At 41.9% G+C, this 22,154-nt stretch overlaps 2 protein-coding genes and 1 pseudogene across 15 annotated transcripts in view; 2 read left to right on the forward strand and 1 right to left on the reverse strand.

The window, feature by feature from the left end:
• Positions 1 to 12,334, reverse strand: part of TMEM202 (transmembrane protein 202) — a 56,489-nt gene extending 44,155 nt beyond the window's left edge. For 3 of the 10 annotated variants that reach the window (XR_007475817.1, XR_007475818.1, XR_007475816.1), the window contains exons 1-2: positions 12,029 to 12,276; positions 9,775 to 9,845 (exon numbers count right to left, since the gene is read on the reverse strand). Coding sequence is in view for 1 of the 10 variants with exons in the window: in XM_033440025.2 (XP_033295916.1) it covers positions 181 to 309 (129 nt within the window). In the remaining 9 variants the exon portion in view is untranslated. Of the gene's footprint in view, positions 1 to 180; positions 651 to 3,831; positions 5,158 to 9,774; positions 9,846 to 11,722 lie in introns of those variants that run through there. The other 7 variants (XR_007475812.1, XR_007475814.1, XR_007475813.1 and 4 more) reach the window with 5 other exon arrangements.
• LOC101279578 (NADH dehydrogenase (ubiquinone) complex I, assembly factor 6-like) lies at positions 1,563 to 3,228 on the forward strand (annotated as a pseudogene).
• Positions 12,335 to 12,383: 49 nt separating the features above from the next.
• Positions 12,384 to 22,154, forward strand: part of HEXA (hexosaminidase subunit alpha) — a 36,327-nt gene continuing 26,556 nt past the window's right edge. For 2 of the 5 annotated variants that reach the window (XM_033440019.2, XM_033440020.2), the window contains exon 1: positions 12,387 to 12,683. In XM_033440019.2, coding sequence (XP_033295910.1) covers positions 12,431 to 12,683 — 253 coding nt within the window. In that variant the 5' untranslated portion in view covers positions 12,387 to 12,430. Of the gene's footprint in view, positions 12,684 to 17,526; positions 17,661 to 22,154 lie in introns of those variants that run through there. The other 3 variants (XR_004486763.2, XM_033440023.2, XM_049706490.1) reach the window with 3 other exon arrangements.

Below are 22,154 nucleotides of genomic sequence, written 5' to 3' on the forward strand. Positions count from 1 at the left end.
CTCTTTTCTGCCTCAAGTACCCCCACGTGGGTTCGATTGGTGGATAGCTTTCCCTACCCCTTCTATAAAAAACAAACATTTCTGGGTCATCTTTTCCCTATCTTTAGGACACACTGTCTAGACCCGCCTTTAAACAAGTCCTCTTCTTCCCATCTGAACTACAATTGGGTACCTCCTCACCCTTTGGTATTTCCGGTACCCCTTGACTTTGGGAACTTTGGGACAGTAGAAGGTAAAGGTTAATTGCTCCTTCCTCTCCATCTTGGCAGCCAGTTCACGTTCTAACTGCCACGGAACTTGTCTCAGCATGTCCTCATACACACGGACAGAATCCAAAGGGGTTGGAAAGTGGGATCTATGGATCCCATTTCTGCTTCATACTCTGGGTCTGGTCAGACCAGGAAGAAATCGTCACGTTCTAAGCATGTGCATGTATGTGTGATGCTCTTCACCCTCCTTCTCGGACTCCTCCTAACTCCTTTATTAAATAAGTCCACAAATATTTTGTCACCAGTTGCTGTGTGTCAGTCAGGCTTTGTGATAGGTCCTGGGACATAAAGATAAATAAGACATAGTTCCCTAAAAGCAAATAAAAAAGGATAACTCTGATGTCTCCAGGACTCAATAGTTTGTGGTTCTAATTTAAGATTATATGATCTTAATCTACTAAGATATATAAATACAAATATGTTTATGTATATAGATATATCTCAGCAGCCCAGAATTCATGTTCTTGCCCCAGTTTTAAGTGGAAGACCCCAGGTGTGTCTCATAGTTGGAAGAACCAGTCTGTCAGCCATAGGCCTTCATTTGGCATCCACCTTTGTTTTCCTTTTTTGCTCTGGTTCCCCCTCTTCAATACCCTCTACCCATGAAGCCATTCAAGGGTACAGCCTCTGCAAGGCCACTGCTGACACAGGGTCTGTAAAAATGCCAGTATTCCTACCCCAGGGGGCTACCAGCCAACGTGCGGAAAGCTACCCCTCAAGATAATGCAGCAGAGTTGGGTTCTGTGTGGAAGTGAAGAGGTTGATACAGAGAACAGAACGTTTAGTACTGTCAGAGGGAAATTAGGGAAGGTTTACTGGAAAAGACAATGTCTTAGCTGGATTTTAAAGGAATTTGACAAATAAACAAGTGGAAGGGAATGTGAAACAAAGAGAATAGTATGTCTCAAGGCAGAAAGCCATGAACACCATGAAGTTCTCAGGGCACTAGAAGCAGGGTGGTTCTACTGGGTGCAAAATCAAAGATGAGGATTGAGGGTTGTGTATAGAGGTACGGGCTAGATCACAAAGAGTCTTATGCCATGCTATGCAATTATATTGTGAAGTTTTAATTGCTGGAATACTCTAGCCCTACTGGCATGATTATAAGAAAGACTTTTGCAGCTGCATCAAACTGACTTGTACGGCATATCTGTTAGATACACGTGTATGGCTAGAGAGCTAACATAGGCTGTGAATAGACAGGCCTGTGTTTCCATCCTGGTTGAGCACTTACTTAGTTCCGACACTTACTGGCCAAGTTCCTTTGGGAAATTTCCTTAACCTCACTGAACTTCAGTTCCCTCATTTCTAAAACTGGGATAATAATCATTCCTGTCTCATAGAATTAATGTGAAGATGAAATGAGATAACACACATAACGCTCTTAGCACAGTGCCTTCATAACTGCACAATAAATATTATTATTGATGGATATTGATATTATTGATAAATATACTATCAATGGTGAGCAATTAATATGTGCTTGCTAAATACTATCTATTATTATTATGTTTTAACTGTCTTTCCAAGATTGCTCGAGCATGGCCTTGGCACAGGCCACCGTGAGATAGATGAAATACTCGTGTTAATGGAAAGGATGCGTCACCCCTCACCCCTCTAGTAGCAGCACTAAACAAGCACATTACCAAAGAGATGATACTGATGTAAGGAGGTCATTTTGTGAACAGTGTCTGATTTGGCAAATGATGCAACCCTCTGGCTATTAAAGGAATAGGTCAGGCACCATTCAACTCCCAGGCCTATTTCAAGGCCTATTTCAGCACTACCAAAAAGGCAGATGTTCAGGCCAGCTTGGAACTTGCTAGGGCCTGGGATGCATATGACAAAACAAGCATTTATTCACATCTTATGGCTGTGTATATTGTGATTCACCTACTTTAAAAAGCAATTTGGGGTCCCCAGTCTGTGCCACCACCTCCGCTTCCAGGCCGGCGGTGCCCCAGGGGAAGCATGGCCGTGGACAGTGGACCGAGTGCTTTGAGCACAGAATGATACTGTGTGGAGATGCTGCAGAAACAATATCATGATGGCTATTTATGTTCCCTGCTGCTCCCTGCAGAATCCCAAAGCTCTGCTCTTGCATTGAGGGCCTTCGATGTGGAACTGGCTCAGGCTGATTAAAGACTCGGCCTCTGAGAAAACAATTGGACTGATGTGAATGCAGTTTTGAAAAAAAAACTGTGGACTAAATAAACTGTGATAATCCGCCCCATCAGCCTGTGGCTATTGAACTGCAGCAGGTCTGCACACCAGCAGAGCAGGGGCCCCAGACTGACTTCACAGAGCCCCAGGAAGATGGAAAGCCAGGGCCCCACATGAGGGACTGAGAAGAAAAAGTCGATGGGAAGCTGCTGTCAAAAGACATAATCTGACCAAAAAATGGCTTCTCCAAATCATTGATGAAGGAGAAAAAAGTTTGGATGACACTGCATATCATAATACACAGAAACTGTACAGTTATGCAGAAAACACACAGAGCTCTCTTCCTTATTTAAGACTAGAAGTACTGGGTATAAAGGATCTTGGTGCAGGTCATGCCACAAGTCACCCTGGAAAAGCACAAGGAATTGTCATATACGTAAGAGCAATGTCCTATCATAGTGGCCGAAAAACGGTGTTCCTTCCCTCAGATATTTGTGTGTTTGACAAATACAGCACATGGTGTTTCACAAGAGGGTTTTCTACAGAAGAACCAATGATAAAAATGTGAGAGACATAATATACGTCATTACTAGGCGGGCATATTTGTACTTAAAGCATGCTAGGTCCTTCCACAAAGTGAAAGTGAAAACTTCCTGCCTTTCTTCAGGATGCTTTGGAGGACTATTTAAAGAAAATTCAATAGGTGGATTTTGATATATTCTACCCATCTTGATAGCAGAAAAATACATTACTTCCATTATCTTTGTATACTCAGTCATAGAGAAAAAGATATTAAAATAATTTTATGGTACTGAAAAAAAAAAGCAATTTTGGTTAGAAAAAACGTAATGTAACATCTTTGTGATCTTGAAGTAGACCAAGATTTTTTCTTTTTTTAAACAGGACACAAGGGACTTCCCTGGCGGTCCAGTGGTAAAGAATCCGCCTTCCAATGCAGGGGACACGGGTTAGATCCCTGGTTGGGGAACTAAGATCCCCCATGCTGTGGGGCAACTAAGCCTGCGCGCCACAACTACTGAGCCCCAATGCCTCAACGAGAGAGCCCACGTGCTGCAAACTACAGAGCCCACGTGCTCTGGAACCTGCACACCACAACCAGAGAGAGAAAACCTGCATGCCACAACTAGAGAGAAGCCCATGCACTGCAACAAAGAGTCCACATGCCGCAACTAAGACCCAACACAGCCAAGAAAGGAAGGAAGGAAGGAAGGAAGGAAGGAAGGAAGAAAGGCTAGCTATCAAAGCCTTATTTAAACAGGACATGAAAAAGCATTAACCAGAAAGGAAAATTTTGATAAATTGAATTATGCTGAACTTAAGAACTTCTGTTCACCGGAGATACCATTGAGAGAGTAGAAAGACAATCCACAGAGTGGGGTAAGATACTGCAACGTTTATATCTAACAAAGGGCTTGTAGCAAGAATATATTAAGAACTCTTACAAATCAATAGGAAAGAAAACAACCTACTAGGAGAATGAGCGAAGTCCTTAATTAATGCTTTGCGAGACATCAAAATGGGCAATAAACATATAAAAAGGTGCTCAATTTCATTAGTCATCAGGGAAATGCAAATTAAAACCACAATGCAATATCACTACACTTCCATCAGAATGGCTCAAATGAAAAAGTATTGGAAAGTATGCGGAGCAACTGGAACTCTCATACGCTTCTTTTGGTAGTGTAAATTGGTAGAATCACATTGAAAAACTACTTGACAGTATCTGCTGGAGCTGAATAAACACATGCCCTTTTCAATGTACGTAGGTACGCAAAAGAAAAGTGTCCTTATGTCCACCAAAAGACATGTATAGTGCTCCCAGCAACACTTTTTATAATAGCCCCAAACTGGGAACTACCCAGTTGCCCAGCAGCAGAAGAATGGAAAATTGTGGTACATTCATACAAGGAAATACTATACAGCAATATGAGTAATCTACAAGCACATGAAGTATGGATAAATCTCATAAACGTAATGCTGAGCAAAAGAAGCCAGACACAAAAGAGTACATATGTATGATTCCACTCAAATGAAGGGCAAACCTGGCAAATCAGTGTTGTCAGAAGTCAGAAATACCCTCGGGAGGAAAATGACTAAGGACTAGGAGGGGACATGCAAGGGACTTTTGGGGTGTTGGAGATGTTCTATTTCTTGATCTGGGCACTGATTACCAGAGTTCTATATTTATGCTATACTTTAACAAAGAGTTAAAAAAATTAGATACATATATCGAGAATCTTTTTTTAAGTGAAGAATCTTAAAAATGTATCTTTTGTCTTGGTAATTTCACCTCTAGGAATCTATAAAATCAATATTTTATTGTTATAGCTTATTTATATAACCTTATCTACTAGGAACTGTGCTAGGTGCTTTACATACATTAACTCACTTTTTTTAAAAAATAAATTTATTTATTTATTTATTTTGGTTGCGTTGGGTCTTCGTTGCATCTTCGTTGCTGCATACAGGCTCTCTCTAGTTGCAGTGAGTGGGGGCCACTCTTCGTTGCGGTGCGTGGGCTTCTCATTGCGGTGGCTTCTTTTGCTGCGGAGCATGGGCTCTAGTCGCAGTTGTGGCTCGCAGGCTCTAGAGTGTAGGCTCAGTAGTTGTGGCACACGGGCTTAGTTGCTCCGCAGCATGTGGGATCTTCCCGGACCAGGGCCCAAAACCATGTCCCCTGCATTGGCAGGTGGATTCTTAACCACTGCGCAAACAGGGAAGCCCTGATTAGACAGTTTTATTAAGGATAGTGGGCATGCTTATCTTACTCTTGACTTTAGTGGAATGAACTCTATTGCTTTTTGTTTCATATGTACATTCATTTTCATGTTAAAAAAGTTTCATTCTATTTCTATTTCATCAAGATTTCTAATTTAGAATAGCTGTATCAAAGACCATATGGTCTTTTCTTTTTAACCTATTTAACATAAACATTGCCTTAATATGTTTCATATTGTTTAACTAGTTTTGCATTCCTGTAGTAAAATATGTTTGGACAGGATATATTAATCTTCTGATATACTTCTAGGAGTATTTGTTTTTATAGTTGGCCCAAGAAGTACTTAGAATTTTAAAAGTATATCTACATGTTTAGATTTGTTTCTTCCCCTTAATTTTGATACATTATGGTCAAAGAACATGTCCTATAAGAATTCAAAAAAGTAATGTTTACCTTTTTGCCAGTTTTTCTAAATGTCCTGTGGACATTTAATAACAACTTATGAGACACAAAATTTTAAATGTATTTCTGGGGGATATAAGTTTCTAAACCTATTATAATTAAGTTATTAATGATATCATTCAAGATGTCCCTATTCTTATTTTCTCTGCACTTGATAAAATATTCTCAGAGAAATGTTAAATGTCTCACTATGATTATAATTTTTTCTTTTCCCTTATATTTCTTCTGGTTTTTGCTTTATATATATATATTTGTTAGGTGTCTAATGGTTTATGATGTCTCTCTTCTTTGTGAATTGTACCTTTTATCATTAAAAATATTCTTCTTTGTTCCATTTAACTTCTGTGTGTCTTGGGTTTTTTCACATGTTAATAAATGCCTTCCTCGCTCTCTTTTTTGTTTGCATTTTTCTGGTACATCTCAGACCATTCTTTTAGTGTCATCATTTTGGTTTCACTTAAAATGTCTCTTATCAACAACATTTAGACTGTTCTTTGCTCAATTTGAGAGTCTTCGTCTTTTAATGGGGGGATCTAACCTATTTACATATAGGGTGATAGTTTAGATAGATTGGGCTTATTTCTACCCTCTTATTCTTTGTATTTTTGGTTAATTATATATTCATGTTACTTCCTCCCGTACCTTTTATTTTTCCAGAATGATCCAGCTTCTTTTTCTGTAATGATGTGGAAGTCATGTGTCCTGTTTCTATCTTGCTAGAGCTTATCTGTCAATTTTATTAGATACATCTAAAAATTAATTTCAAGGCATCAACAGTAGCAATAAAAAGATAAATACTAATGTTGGAAGAGAGTAATGAAATGGGCATTTTTACACATTATTGGTGGGAATGTAAAATCTTATCCTATGTTTCCAGGTGTTTATAGTGAGGGCGTGGGGAAAGTAGCCCTGATTACGTGGCTTAAACCAGGGAGGGCCTGGGGCTATCTCAGTCTCATCCAAGCTACCAATGTCGATGAAATTTCCAAATGAAAAGCCAAGTATTCTTGGTGAGAAAGGATGAAAACAGATGTTGGCATGGCAACCAGTACCCTCTACAATGGTCATTGTAGCATTGTTTACAACTGAGAAAACTTGGAAGCAACCTAAATGTGCATCATAGGGAATTGGTTAAATTATGCAACATGCGCACTATTCTTTTGTTCTTCTGGGGAGATCAAGAGAATCTTGATTTGGGAATTCCCTGGTGGTCCATTGGTTAGGATTAAGCTCTCTCACTGCCGGGGCCCCAGGTTCCCGGGTTTGATCACTGGTCAGGGAACTAAGAACCTGTATGCCTCACAGCGCAGCCAAAATTAATAGAATCTTGATTTGCACAGAGCTTTGGAAGATAGTGGTGTCTCCAGAGGCATAGATAGGAGAATAAGAAGACCCTGGGGCTAGAAAGTCATGGAAAATTTTGGGTCTTGTGCAATGAATGCCAAGTCATGAGGGAATAGATATTATAAGGAAGTTCAAGTAACTGACAAGCAAAGAGGAAAACTGACCAGAGAAGCAGATATTCAGAGAGGAACAGAAAAGTCATGAGTAGTCAGACCCTTGATTTCTGCTCTTTCTGAGGTCTGGTTTTCTGTTTTTTTGGGTTGTTACGTGTATCACTTCAGTAGACCTCCTTTTCCCTGAAATAACATGAGTCCCTATTCCTTGCAAGCAAAAGGCATGTCATGGAGATAAAATCAACATATTGTGACAGTGTGAGGGCTTATGACAGACCTGCATTTAAAGATAAGAGGCAAGTCAAATTATCTGGTAAGCCCTTTATCCTAATCTACATCTCTGAGCTCAGCCTACTCTACTAGCTGCCATCCCTCCTCTGTGCTCCTTTTGTCTCTCACAAACTTCTCTCTCACCAAAGTCCTCTTTCCCCCTAATTTTTAACCTTCCTTCCTTTTTCCCTTGACTATTTCATATGATCTCAACTGTCATCTTTGAGCAGACGATGCCCAGAGCTCTCTTTTGAGCTCCCAGCCTGTATTTCCTTGGCTCTGCTGGACATTCCAACTCCGCTGTTCTTCCGCCTCTTCCAAAGCAGCATGTCTCAGAGCTCATTATCTTTTTTCCAAAACTGGCTCTTCCTTTTGTATTCAGTTAATGGCACCATGATTCCCTCAGGAAACCAGACTGGTACACCTTTTTCTCTCTTCTGTCCCTTGACCCCATCCCTACTTCACCCAGTTAGTTGCTGAGTTCTGTCATTTTGTATCTGAAACATTACTGCATTTGACCCATATCCCCCTTTCCCACTGTCACTCCTTTTGCTCAGATCTGTTTTGTTTTTTAAAATTTTTTGGCCATGCTGCGTGGCATGCAGGATCTTAGTTCCCTGACCAGGGATTGAACCTGAGCCCCCTGCATTGGAAGCACAGTCTTAACCACTGGACCACCAGGGAAGTCCCATCAGATCTATTGAAAGTTCCCTCAGGGCTTTAGTTTTTCTAATTATCTGACCATAGAAAACCACCTGTGTAAATATCCAGGCAATTTTTTTTTTTAAAGTCTATGTGTAGGCTAGGATTGGATAGATATAGGACAAGGCCAGTTATTGCAAGAAATGTATGTCTAGAGTTAGGAAAAGTTGTTAAGAATTAGGGAGGGACTTCCCCAGTGGCGCAGTGGTTAAGACTCCACGCTCTCAAAGTAGGGGGTCTGGATTCGATCCCTAGCCAGGGAACTAGATCCCACATGCATGCCGCAACTAAGAGTTCGTATGCCACAACTAAGGAGTCCACAAGCTTCAACTAAGAAGCCCACCTGCCGCAACTAAGGAGCCCACGAGCCACAACTAAGGAGCCTGCCTGCTGCAACTAAGACCCGGTGCAACCAAAAAAGAATTAGGGAGTAAGCCTGAAAAGATAACTAGAATAGTTATATGACTAAATAGGAGAGAAGAGGGGATAAGGCCCGAAGAAAAGACAAACTGGACACAGAAATATTTTTAGTATCCCCAAGGAATGCTGTACATGTTTAGTAGTGGTAAATTGGGTAGCATTCTGTAATTCTGGAAACAGCATGGGAGGAGCTGGAGGTAACAGGGTACAGCAGAGGTAGGGATGGCTCCATGTGAATTGCGATGGGTCTAAAGAGAGTCAGGGAGCATGGATAATTTGGACCATCTCCACTTCTGTAAACTTTGACAAATTAAACAAAGCTTAAGTCTCACTGGTCTGGCTAGCCGATGTGGAAGAGGAAAAATGAAGCCATCGATCTCAGGTGAATTGGGGTCTGCATTTCCTGAGCCCCATAGCATGTGAGAATGGTCAGGTTGTTTTAGAGAGCTCTGAGCCAACAGGCTCAGCCTCAACCTCAACCTCAGCCTCAGCCCCAATCTACCTGCACACGGCTTTCCCCATTTGATTCCTCCTATATACGTTAACGGATTAATCTTAGCCAATTTCAGCTCTGGTCTTGTCACTCTTCAGCTAAAGAAATTTCACTAGCTTCCCACAGACTCAAGAGTAAAATCCCAATACAATCTTCAGACTAGCTTTCAAGGAAGTATGATAGATGTAAAAGCAATCGATTTTGGCATAGAAGACCTGGGTCCAAATACTGGTTCTGACAACTATCTATGGGGCCTTGGTCAAGTTATTTTAATTATCAGAGCCTGCTTCCTCATCTGTAAAATGTAGATGATACTCAATTGTAGATACTCAAATGTAGACGATACTCAAATACAGTTGTTGTGAGAGATAAAGAAGATAACATGTATCTAGTACACAGTACCTTGATCAATAATTTCCTCCTTTCCTTACTTCATTACCCAGCTTCAACTTACTTTTTCTAAAATTATTTTTATCCGTATTTCTCTTTATGCACTATTGGTTCTAGTAAAACAGAATTGCTCACATCCCTGGTATCACTCCAGATTCTTCAGAGATCTCTGCCTAGGTTCGTTTGCCATTTCATTCTATTCATTCAAAAATATCCATTAAATGACTATGATGTGCCAGGTGCTGTTCCAGAACCTGGGGATCTTAAAGTGAACAAGTTAGATGGAGTTTTCTTTCTAGACTGCAGTCCTTCTCCATGGATTGCTCTTTCCCCTACACAATGAAATTCTTTCAAAATTTAATACAAATGCTTCCTCATTCATTCAACAAATACTTGCTGAATACTTACTATGTGCAGATTCTTGACTCAGGCAGTAAGGATACAACTGTGGAAAAGATGCCACTCATTCAGCATGTCGTCTGTGGAGAACATGGACAAGTAAAGAGGCTGCAATGAGGGTGCCATAAAGAAACATCCTAGAGGAGATGTCTAAGTGCTTCCCAGAGTTTCTCACATCAGAGCACACACAGGTGTTTGTTCTTGGCTGGAGATGACTGACCAGGATGTCTAGCTACCCCAGGCTCTGCCTGGCCACCCCAAGGATTGAGGGGAGGGGGTGGTCACTGTCTCAACACACTGGTACTCCATTCACAACATACTTGTTGGTCTGGTCTAGGCTAACACCTGAAGGATAAGTAGATGCTAAATAGGAGAAGAGATATTCCGGGCCTTTCACTTATTTAGTGAATCTACTAAATACTTATTATATAAATACTTTATTATATAAATACTTTATTATATAAATACTTTCTACTTATTTAGTTAATCCACTATGTGCCAGACACTGTGCCCAGGGCTAGGAATACAACAGTGAACACAGAACCTGCCTTTAAGGAACTTTTACTTAAGGGATACAGACAAATGGACAGGCAATTACAATATTGAGGTAAGTGCTCTGATGGAGATAAGCTCAGAGGGCTATGGGATCTTACCCAGGTGTGAGAAGTCAGAGATTTACAGGATGGTAAAATTTAACTTTAGACCTTCAAGTAAGTGGTGGGAGTGGGAGGTGGGCAAGGCATTCCAAGGAGAAGGGAATATGGTAGAAGTGAGATAATCACGGCACATTTTCACCTTGCTATCCCCCCAAACCCTATGCTCAATATGCCATCTTCATCCACACCTCTACGCTTTGCCCATGCTCCCCTTCCCTGCCAACTCATGTTCTGGAAGCCAGCTCAAGCCACTTCCTCTTTGAAAGACTTCCCCAGGCAAAATTAGTCATTCCCTCCTCTCTCCTACGCTGATGACTCTACTTTATGAACCAAAAATCTGGACACATTGTCTGACAGTGAATTCTTTTTCTGATATGTAATTTTATTAGATGCTATAGATAACGGAAATTAAATCATGTTTTATTCATTTAACAAGTTGTCTTTAGTAAACAGAAAAACAGAGAAAACAACCAGATATTATATACTATATATTATCTGTGTCATTATTTTTGTTATTCATCTACTGTCAAAATTGATGGCAATGTTGTGTATATACGAATCTAAACAGTTTATAATGTTCAATAACTGTTCATTTTAATTTTTGCTACTATTTCTATGCTAGGCTCTGAACATTTACTTGTATTATGATGTTTTTTTTAACTTTTAATGGTTGTTCATTACTTTTCTGATTGTCTGACATACTGTCAGAGAGAGGATAACTGGAATAATATGTTTGGAATACTCTCTCAACAATAATCTCTAAGTATTTTCATTAGTAATTTTTACAGTCTCCTTATTTGGGTCCAGTTCCTTCATTTTGTGACTCTTCTATGTAAATTACTTCTCTCCTGGTACTGTGCTCTGATAATATAGTGGTGAGCAAGGAAGACAGGGTCCCTGACTCAGTAAGTAACTGTGTTCTCACTGATCAGCCCTCAAGCCTCTCGTGTATTAACCTCTCTGCTTCTGAGCAGATCCACTATTTTCTGGATCTACAGCTCTCTTCCTTTCCCACTGCTATAGTTCAAGGTCTTATCTTCCACCTCCAATTAAAAAAAAAAAAAAAGTTCTGCCTAACTGGTTTCTTATCCATCCGACTATTCAACATGAGATTTCTAAAATGCAAATCTTTGGGCTGATTTTCAATTGCCCACAAAATTAAGTCCTGACTCTCGGACTTCTATGTAAACCCCTGCGGAACTTCTCTCTGGGTATAAGACCTGTCTTATCTCTGGGTATTGTCGAACTTGCACCCAAAGTTCAAGCAATGTGTTACTGCTTGCAGTAAGTACAGGACCTACCTGTTCGCGGAGTTTTGTCTGCGAGGAGAGGATCTGGGGGCGGTTACTAGGAGATTATCAACCATTAAAGGAAGAGCCTACACTAGAGGCTGGAAATGGGACGCCTCAAGCTTGCTGTGAAAGTACACATTTTTTCCCCAGTCGTAAGTAGATCCCATTTTTGTGATCTTATAATGCCCCCTCTAGCTGAGCCATTCTCATTACCTAATTCCAGACCCTTTCTGACCCACAGCATCAAAAGGAGCTGTGCTTTTAAGCCTCCATTTTTTTGTTTCTTAAGTTCCCTGGGCCTGGGACGTCCTTTACCTCCCAGCAGGCCTCGCGAGCCCTTTTTCCGTGTTCACGATTCGGGAAACTTTCCTTTCTCGCTCGCCCACTCAGCCTCCCCACGTGGGGCTTCTACCCTCTGGTGCGCTTAAAGTTCTGTGACCGCAGGCCTGACACCTGCGGTGGTGCATTTAGCTACTGCTCCACCAGGCCCGTGAACCGCCTGCACCTGAACCATCACCGATGCCCCGCACCATCCACTGCACGCCACAGGAGCTCCCGGCTCACGCCGGGACTGCAGGGACGGGTAATCCGTCTTCCGGGGTCGCCGATGAAGAGCTGCCTCCGGTCACGTGACGCGCCTGTTATCACGCGGGGGCGGCTCACCTGACCAGGGTGTCACGTGGCCCGGCCCTCTGGGAGAGAGCAGACCCGCGGGCTATGGCAGGCTCCGCGCTCTGGTTTTCGCTGCTGCTGGCGGCAGCGTTCGCGGGGCGGGCGACGGCCCTGTGGCCATGGCCCCAGTACATCCAAACCTCCGAGCAGAGCTACACCATCTTCCCGCACACCTTCCAATTCCAATACCACGTCAGTTCGGCCGCGCAGGTAGGCTGCTCCGTCCTCGACGAGGCCTTCCAACGCTACCGTGACCTGCTCTTCGGTTCCGTGTCCTTCCACTTTCCCCAACCCATGGGTGAGTCGGACCTGTCCCGTCTCGTTCCCGGGCTCCGAGAGGGCCTTCCTTGGGACAACTCCCCCAAACCTCCTGAAACGCCATTCCTTTAGCTTTTGACCAACCCTCTAGTCTATCCCAGTCCTCTAGCCTCCACTTCCACCTGCCCTTTTTCCCCAGCTGTCCTGTCAGCCTCCCCAAGGATTAGTCCCCCACCTCCATTCACTGAGCTGACTTCTGCGGCCAGGGCTTATCCGGAATCCTGTCCTCGGGCTATGTATTTCACCAAAAATGTCTGCTTTAGGACTGCAGTTCATTCAGGATAGCAAATTACTGAAAATACGGTGCCAGTAGACATCTGACCATGTTCAAGTGTCGAGGGTCCTAGTGAGGCTGTGACCAGGGCTGGGGAGAGGAGACCAGAGCTGACACTCAAAATTGGTTAAGACAAGACAAGAGAGATAAGCAAAATTACATAAAAGTATCTGACACATAACATATTAGGTAAATGTTTAAACTGTGAGAAAAATCATAGAACGCTTGCATGAGGAAATGTGTTTTGAGCAGCCACTTAAAGTGAGGTGGTGTATGTACAGAAATTGGCCAGGACGGAAAGGACGGTATTCGAGGAAGGAAGGCAGGCTTAGGCAGAAGCACAAAGGGTTATGATTGAGCTCAAAGTTCTTGGCTGGTGTGTGTCATGAGGGTTGGGGGGGGCTCGGGAGGGGTGAGGTTGGGGCGAGTGTGGGATTGAAATGAAGAGTCGGGAGTGCTTTGGATATGGGTTTCATCTGAAATAGCAGGGGCCGGTAGTTTTCTTTAAGGCAGCTGCTGAAAATTGTGTTTGAGGATGGTTATTTCACAGCGAATAGAAGAGTAGACTCATGAATAGAGTCAGCAATGCAAAGAAATAAAATTCTAGCTTATGGGCTTAACATTTAGAATTCTCTCGAAACTCTCCTGGAATCTAGTTCTCTGGTTATGAGGTATAGGTGTTTATGGAGGGAAGCCATATTTATGGTTGAGCCGTATGGTAGTGTCATTTTTTCTGGCATTTTAAGTATGCTTAAATTACTTTCAAAAGTTGTCATATGAGGGACTTCCCTGGTGGTGCAGTGGTTAAGAATCCACCTGCCAATGCAGGGGATATGGGTTCGAGCCCTGGTCCAGGGAGATCCCACATGCCGCGGAGCAACTAAGCCCGTGCACCACAACTACTGAGCCTGTGCTCTAGAGCACACGAGCCACAGCTACTGAGCCCGTGTGCCACAACTGCTGAAGCCCGCACGCCTAGAGCCTGTGCTCCGCAACAAGAGAATCCACCACAACGAGAAGCCCGCCCATCACAACGAAGATTAGCCCACGCTCACCACAACTAGAGAAAGGCCACACACAGCAATGAAGACCCAATGCAGCCAAGAAATATAATTAATTTTTAAAAAGATGTTGAAAAAGTGTTGTCATTTGATATGTAGAATTAAAAGTATTTAATCAAAAAAATGGCACTTAGAGTGTGACAGATGATTTAGGTAAAGAAATAGCATCAAAGGTAGTTCTTCACTGGTAAGATGCATTAGGCCAAGGAGGATAAAAGGTATGCTCTTGTGTCCATGGCCGATCACATACTTCTCTGAATCTTTCATGACAAGTAATAGAATGCTTCACATAAAACTGGCACTCAGAATATGTTTATTTTGGTATAGAAAAGTTAGGGACTGACTTAAATCTGTCACCTAATTGGTGGTTTGGTATCTGCCTATTCCAGTGCTGGGCACTCAGTGGTTACAGGAAAAATATATGACCCAGTCCCAAGCTTTGCAGTCCAACTGGGGAATATGAAGCAAAAGGATACAGTGTGTTTAAATTGCTTAACAGACACAGGGAACTATATTCAATATCCTGTAATAAACCATAATGGAAAAGAATATGAAAAAGAATATATGTATCGATACATATGTATAACTGAATCATTTTGCTATACACCAGAAACGAACACAACATTGTAAATCAAATATACTTTAAAATAAAAGGCTTAAAAGGTAATTAGAATGTTTACTAGTATTATATAAATTAGGATAATTCCTATACTTCTAAAAATTAAGTCTTTACCTGCATTGCTGTAGGACTAGAGTTGAATCAAGAAAAGAGAAATAGGGAGGTTATGTGACAATGGTGTGCTGTAAATTCCCTAATGAAACAGATTTAGAGACAGACAAGAAACTAAATAAAATGTTTATTTCAATTTATTACCTCCCTGTAAATGAATTTGCTCTGTTAGTTGAGGGGTCTTATCCACTGACAGAATGAAAGGTGTTTTGGATGAACATTACCAAAGATAGACAAGTAACTTCTTTCTCTGATGTTCCTCCTATGGAGTCTTCTCTTTGGAATACAGGTTCCTGGAGAGGCTTTCAAATGACTTGAGCCATAATCCTATTTCTGCAAAAAGAAGGAAGAATCTGTGGAGGAAAACAACATCAACAAAGCCCAGACTGTAGTATATTTCCCTATGGGGTTGATTTTAGTAAAGAAAACAACATATGCAAGTTAAAACTTAGCTAAAGCTTCTCCTCCAGATAACTTCCTTCCTTGTAGGCTTTGGGCCAGTGTCTTTCTTCTTCTTTTTTTTTTTTTTTTAATATTTGAATTTTATTTTATTTATTTTTTATACAGCAGGTTCTTATGAGTGATCCATTTTATACACATTAGTGTGTACATGTCAATCCCAGTCTCCCAATTCATCACACCCGCACCCCAACACCACGCCACTTTCCCCGCTTGGTGTCCATACGTTTGTTCTCTACATCTGTGTCTCTATTTCTGCCCTGCAAACCGGTTCATCTGTACCATTTTTCTAGGTTCCACATATATGCATTAATATACGATATTTGTTTTTCTGACTTACTTCACTCTCTATGACAGTCTCTAGATCCATCCACATATCTACAAATGACCCAATTTTGTTCCTTTTTATGGCTGAGTAATATTGCGCTGTATATATGTACCACATTATCTTTATCCATTTGTCTGTCGATGGGCATTTAGGTTGTTTCCATGACCTGGCTATTGTAAATAGTGCTGCAGTGAACATTGGGGTGCATGTGTCTTTTTGAATTATAGTTTTCTCTGGGTATATGCCCAGTAGTGGGATTGCTAGGTCATATGGTAATTCTATTTTTAGTTTTTTAATGAACCTCCATACTGTTCTCCATAGTGGCTGTATCAATTTACATTCCCACCAACAGTGCAAGAGGGTTCCCTTTTCTCCACACCCTGTCCAGCATTTGTTGTTTGTAGATTTTCTGATGATGTCCATTCTGACTGGTGTGAGGTGATACCTCATTGTAGTTTTGATTTGCATTTCTCTAATAATTAGTGATGTTGAGCAGCTTTTCATGTGCTTCTTGGCCATCTGTATGTCTTTGGAGAAATGTCTTTTTAGGTCTTCTGCCCATTTTTGGATTGGGATGTTTGTTTTTTAATATTGAGCTGCATGAGCTGTTTATGTATTTTGGGGATTAATCCTTTGTCCGTTGATTCGTTTGCAAATATTTTCTCCCATTCTGAGGGTTGTCTTTTTGTCTTGTTTGTAGTTTGCTTTGCAAAAGCTATTAAGTTTCATTAGGTCCCCTCTGTTTATTTTTGTTTTTATTTCCATTTCTCTAGGAGGTGGGTCAAAAAGGATCTTGCTGTGATTTATGTCAAAGAGTGTTCTTCCTGTGTTTTCCTCTAGGAGTTTTATAGTGTCTGGTCTTATATTTAGGTCTCTAATCCATTTTGAGGTTTTTTTTGTGCATGGTGTTAGGGAGTGTTCTAATTTCATTCTTTTTTTTTTTTTTACGGTACGCGGGCCTCTTGCTGTTGTGACCTCTCCCGTTGCGGAGCACAGGCTCCGGATGCGCAGGCTCAGCGGCCATGGCTCATGGGCCCAGCCACTCCGCGGCATATGGGATCTTCCTGGACCGGGACACGAACCCGCGTCCCCTGCATCGGCAGGCAGACTCTCAACCACTGCGCCACCAGGGAAGCCCTAATTTCATTCTTTTACATGTAGCTGTCCAGTTTTCCCACCATCACTTACTGAAGAGACTGTCTTTTCTCCATTGTATATCCTTGCCTCCTTTGTCACAGATTAGTCAACCATAGGTGCGTGGGTTTATCTCTGGGCTTTCTATCCTGTTCCATTGATCTATATTTCTCTTTTTGTGCCAGTACCATATTGTCTTGATTACTGCAGCTTTGTAGTATAATCTGAAGTCAGGAAGTCTGATTCCTCCAGCTCCGTTTTTTTCCCTCAAGACTGCTTTGGCTATTTGGGGTCTTTGGTGTCTCCATACAAATTTTAAGATTTTTTGTTCTAGTTCTGTAAAAAATGGCATTGGTAATTTGATAGGGATTGCATTGAATCTGTAGGTTGCTTTGGGTAGAATAGTCATTTTCACAATATTGATTCTTCCAATCCAAGAACATGGTATATCTCTCCATTTGTTTGTGTCATCTTTGATTTCTTTCCTCAGTGTCTTATAGTTTTCTGAGTACAGGTCTTTTACCTCCTTAGGTAGGTTTATTCCTAGGTATTTTAGTCTTTTTGTTGCAGTGGTGAATGGGATTATTACCTTAATTTCTCTTTCTGATATTTCATTGTTAGTGTATAGGAATGCAAGAGGTTTCTGTGCATTTATTTTGTATCCTGCAACTTTACCAAATTCATTGATAAGCTCTAGTAGTTTTCTCGTGGCATCTTTAGGATTCTCTATGTATAGTATCATGTCATCTGTACACAGTGACAGTTTTACTTCTTCTTTTCCAATTTGTATTCTTTTATTTCTTTTTCTTCTCTGATTGCCATGGCTAGGACTTCCAAAACTATGTTGAAAATAGTGGCGAGAGTGGACATCCTTGTCTTGTTCCTGATCTTAGAGGAAATGCTTTCAGTTTTTCACCATTGAGAATGATGTTTGCTGTGGGTGTGTCGTATACGGCCTTCATTATGTTGAGGTAGGTTGCTTCTCTGCCCACTTTCCGAAAAGTTTTTATCATAAATGGGTGTTGAATTTTGTCAAAAGCTTTTTCTGCATCTATTGAGATGATCATATGGTTTTTATTCTTCAATTTGTTAATATGGTGTATCACATTGATTGATTTGCCTATACTGAAGAATCCTTGCATCCCTGGGATAAATCCCATTTGATCATGGTGTATGATCCTTTTAATGTGTTGTTGGATTCTGTTTGCTAATATTTTGTTGAGGATTTCTACATGTATATTCATCAGTGATATTGGTCTGTAATTTTCTTTTTTTGTAGTATCTTTGTCTGGTTTTGGTATCAGGGTGATGGTGGCCTCAAAGAATGAGTTTGGGAGTGTTCCTTCCTCTACAATTTTTGCGAAGACTTTGAGAAGGATGGGTGTTAGCTCTTCTGTAGATGTTTGATAGAATTCACCTGTGAAGCCACCTTGTTCTGCACTTTTCTTTGTTGGAATATTTTTAATCACAGTTTCAATTTCATTACTTGTAATTGGTCTGTTTATATTTTCTATTTCTTCCTGGTTCAGTCTTGAAAGGTTATACCTTTCTACAAATTTGTCCATTTCTTCCAGGTTGTCCATTTTATTAGCATAGAGTGGCTTGTAGGAGTTCCTTAGGATGCCTTGTGTTTCTACGGTGTCCGTTGTAATTTCTCCTTTTTCTTTTTTTTTTTTTTTTTGCGGTATGTGGGCCTCTTCACTGTTGCAGCCTCTCCCGTTGCGGAGCACAGGCTCTGGATGCGCAGGCTCAGTGGCCATGGCTCACTGGCTCAGCCGCTCCGCGGCATGTGGTATCTTCCCAGACCAGGGCACGAACCCATGTCCCCTGCATCAGCAGGCGGACTCTCAACCACTGCGCCACCAGGGAAGCCCTGTCTTCATTTTTTTTTCATTCTTTTTTCTTTATTCTGTTCCATGGCAGTGAATTCCACCATTCTGTCTTCCAGGTCACTTATCCATTCTTCTGCCTCACTTATTCTGCTATTGATTCCTTCTGGTGTATTTTTCATTTTAGTTATTGTATTGCTCATCTCTGTTTGTTTGTTCTTTAATTCTTCTAGGTCTTTATTAAACATTTGTTGCATCTTCTTGATTTTGCCTCCATTCTTTTTCCAAGTTCCTGGATCATCTTCACTATCATCATTCTGAATTCTTTTTCTGGAAGGTTGCCTATCTGCACTTCATTTAGTTGTTTTCTGGGGTTTTATCTTGTTCCTTCATCTGGTACAAAAGTCCTCTGCCTTTTCATTTTGTCTGTCTTTCTGTGAATGTGGTTTTCCTTCCACAGGCAGCAGAATTGTAGTTCTTCTTGCTTCTGCTGTCTGCCCTCTGGTGGATGAGGCTATCTAAGAGGCTTGTGCAAGCTTTCTGATGGGAGGGACTGGTGGTGGGTAGAGCTGGGTGTTGCTCTTGTGGGCAGAGCTCAGTAAAACTTTAATCTGCTTGTCTGCTGATGGGTGGGGCTGGGTTCCCTCCCTGTTGGTTCTTTGGCCTGAGGCAGCCCAACATTGGAGCCTGCCCAGCTCTTTGGTGGGGCTAATGGCAGACTCTGGGAGGGTTCACACCAGGGAGTACTTCCCAGAACTTCTGCTGCCAGTGTCCTTGTCCCCATGGTGATCCACAGCCACCCCCCGCCTCTGCAGGAGACCCTCCAACACTAGCAAGTAGGTCTGGTTCAGTCTCCTATGGGGTCACTGCTCCTTCCCTTGGGTCCTGATGTGCACACTGCTTTGTGTGTGCCCTCCAAGAGTGGAGTCTCTGTTTCCCCCAGTCCTGTTGAAGTCCTGCAGTCAAGTCCCGCTAGCCTTCAAAGTCTGATTCTCTAGGAATTCCTCCTCCGGTTGCCAGACCCCCAGGTTGGGCAGGCTGACATGGGACCCAGAACCTTCACTACAGTGGGTGGGCTTCTGTGGTATAAGTGTTCTCCAGTTTGTGAGTCATCCACCCAGCAGTTACAGGATTTGATTTTATTGTGATTGTGCCCCTCCTATCATCTCATTGTGGCTTCTCCTTTGTCTTTGGATGTGGGGTATCTTTTTTGGTGAGTCCCAGTGTCTTCCTGTTGATGATTGTTCAGCAGTTAGTTGTGATTCTGGTGCTCTCGCTAGAGGGAGTGAGTGCACGTCCTTCTACTCTGCCATCTTGAACGAATCTCTCCTCCAGTGTCTGTTTTTTTTTTTAATTTTATTTATTTTTTGGCTGTGTTGGGTCTTCGTTGCTGCACATGGGCTTTCTGTAGTTGCTGTGAGCAGGGGCTACTCTTTGTTGCAGTGCGTGGGCTTCTCATTGCAGTGGCTTCTCTTTTTGCGGAGCATGGGCTGTAGGCGCGCGGGCTTCAGTAGTTGTGGTGCATGGGCCTAGTTGCTCCACAGCATGTGGGATCTTCCCGGACCAGGGCCCAAACCCGTGTCCTCTGCATTGGCAGGTGGATTCTTAACCACTGTGCCACCAGGGAAGTCCCATGGGCCAGTGTCTTTTCTTTTTTTTTTTTCTTTTTGGCTGCATTGGGTCTTCATTGTGGCATGCGGGCTTTCTCTAGTTGCAGCAAGCAGGGGCTACTCTTCATTGTGGTGTGCAGGCTTCTCATTGCAGTGGCTTCTCTTGTTGCAGAGCACGGGCTGTAGGCCCATGGGGTTCAGTAGCTGTGGCACATGGGCTCAGTAGTTGTGGCTCACGGGCTCTAGAGCGCAGGCTCAGTAGTTGTGGCGCCCGGGCTTAGTTGCTCTGCGGCATGTGGGATCTTCCCGGACCAGGGCTCGAAGCCGTGTCCTCTGCATTGGCAGGCGGATGCTTAACCACTGCACCACCAGGGAAGTCCCATGGGCCAGTGTCTTTCTTAATTCAGCACAGCTTCTGGTTTTGATCTGATCCTGGAATTCAGTGAAGTTCATACTTAACATTTTCTAAAAAACAAGTCTAGTGTTGAGGTTCAACTCCATTCTGAGTTTTCCTCCAAGGGTTAGCTGTAGTCATTAATTGTAAATGATTTGTGGAAGTGTTTAGTATTTGCTACCTGTTTTGTAATTGACAGGTGTGTCTGCCAACTGGAGGGTGTGTGTTGCATGTTGTTAAACCTGTTAAATGGAATTATTTTAGATATTTGAATAAGCCTAGTTCTCTGTTTTGATTATTAAGCCACATCATGTTTGCAAATCAAAGACCTGATTATTTGGGATTGCACCCAACTCATGTTGCCCCAAATACTTTTTGGGGTGCTTGATGGAGTTGATAAAGCCCAGGTAAAGTGACTAAATCTGATTATGTCATATGACTGCATTCTTCTTTGCTTTTCCTGAAACTAGTTGATTGACTCCATAGTCCTTAATGGTTATTATAAAGTTCCAATCCTGTTCTGATGTTCACACGCACATCCATATGAGTTACTTAGGATGCCATTGTCCCTGAACAAAATAATTCCCACCACCCTTCCCCAGCCCTTTTATTCTAGAATGGAAGGAAGATTATTGTATGAGTATCTGTATCCTTCTGCAGCCATTATCAATATTTGATTTGCTCATCCTCAGATATTAAGTGACCAAGTTAATAAGTGGCATAATTCATTATAATTTGAATCTCCTAAAATACCTCCTTTGGCCATTCCTTCTATACTGACGCCCGGAACATAGTAGATACTTAATTATTTGTTGGATATATTAAAATTAACTTAAAAGGGCTGCTTTGTATAAAAGTTTGTAAAAATGCGTCATGGTTTTTGTTTATTTCTAAGATCATCAAAAAGGAGATGATTTGCAGGTTTCATTTAGAATTGATTGTCTTTCCTTTCAAGTTTCAAATCTGGAATATTAGCATGTGACTCCACGGAAAGGAGGATCACACTATGCTGTGGTCCTAACTCAAGCTGCCCTTAACCCATCACAGAATTGGAGATGCATTGGAAATGCGTCTAGAGAGTGTAGGAAGAAAACCGATAAGGGGCAGCCTGGCTGGGGAGAAGAGTAATGCTGATTAGTTTTCTCCGCTCTAATTGGACTAGTGGCTGTGTACACTTTAACCTTTCCCATGACAAGGACAAGGCATAGTCCTGCAGAAGCCTTACATATATTGTCTTAAAAGCAAAGAGGAAGAATACAATGCAGGAAGAGAGTTTTGTAGTAGAATTATTTTTCTTGTGAAGGGGTATGCGGAGGATGGAGGGATAGGTAAAGAGGAAAAATACAGTGATTTGGGAAGAATAGGTTGCAGGAGCATCGTTTTTAGTGAGGGGCAAAATAATTGTGTTCCATTTTGAATTCCTGGGCCTAGATTAGCTAGGCCTGCAGTCCTCAACCAGCCTCTCTTCTCACTGCTGAACCCAAGAAGCTCAGCTTGGTCAAGATGTGTGTGGGTAGTCTGGGCCTGGTTTATGAAAAATTCCAGTCTTATTTCCTTGAGCTATCGTTGCTTCCCCCTCACCCTGCTTGAAGACCTATCTCAGTAGAGGACTCAGGGTCTGAAACATGATTT

This window comes from Orcinus orca, chromosome 2, assembly GCF_937001465.1.
Source record: "Orcinus orca chromosome 2, mOrcOrc1.1, whole genome shotgun sequence".
NCBI lineage: Eukaryota > Metazoa > Chordata > Mammalia > Artiodactyla > Delphinidae > Orcinus > Orcinus orca.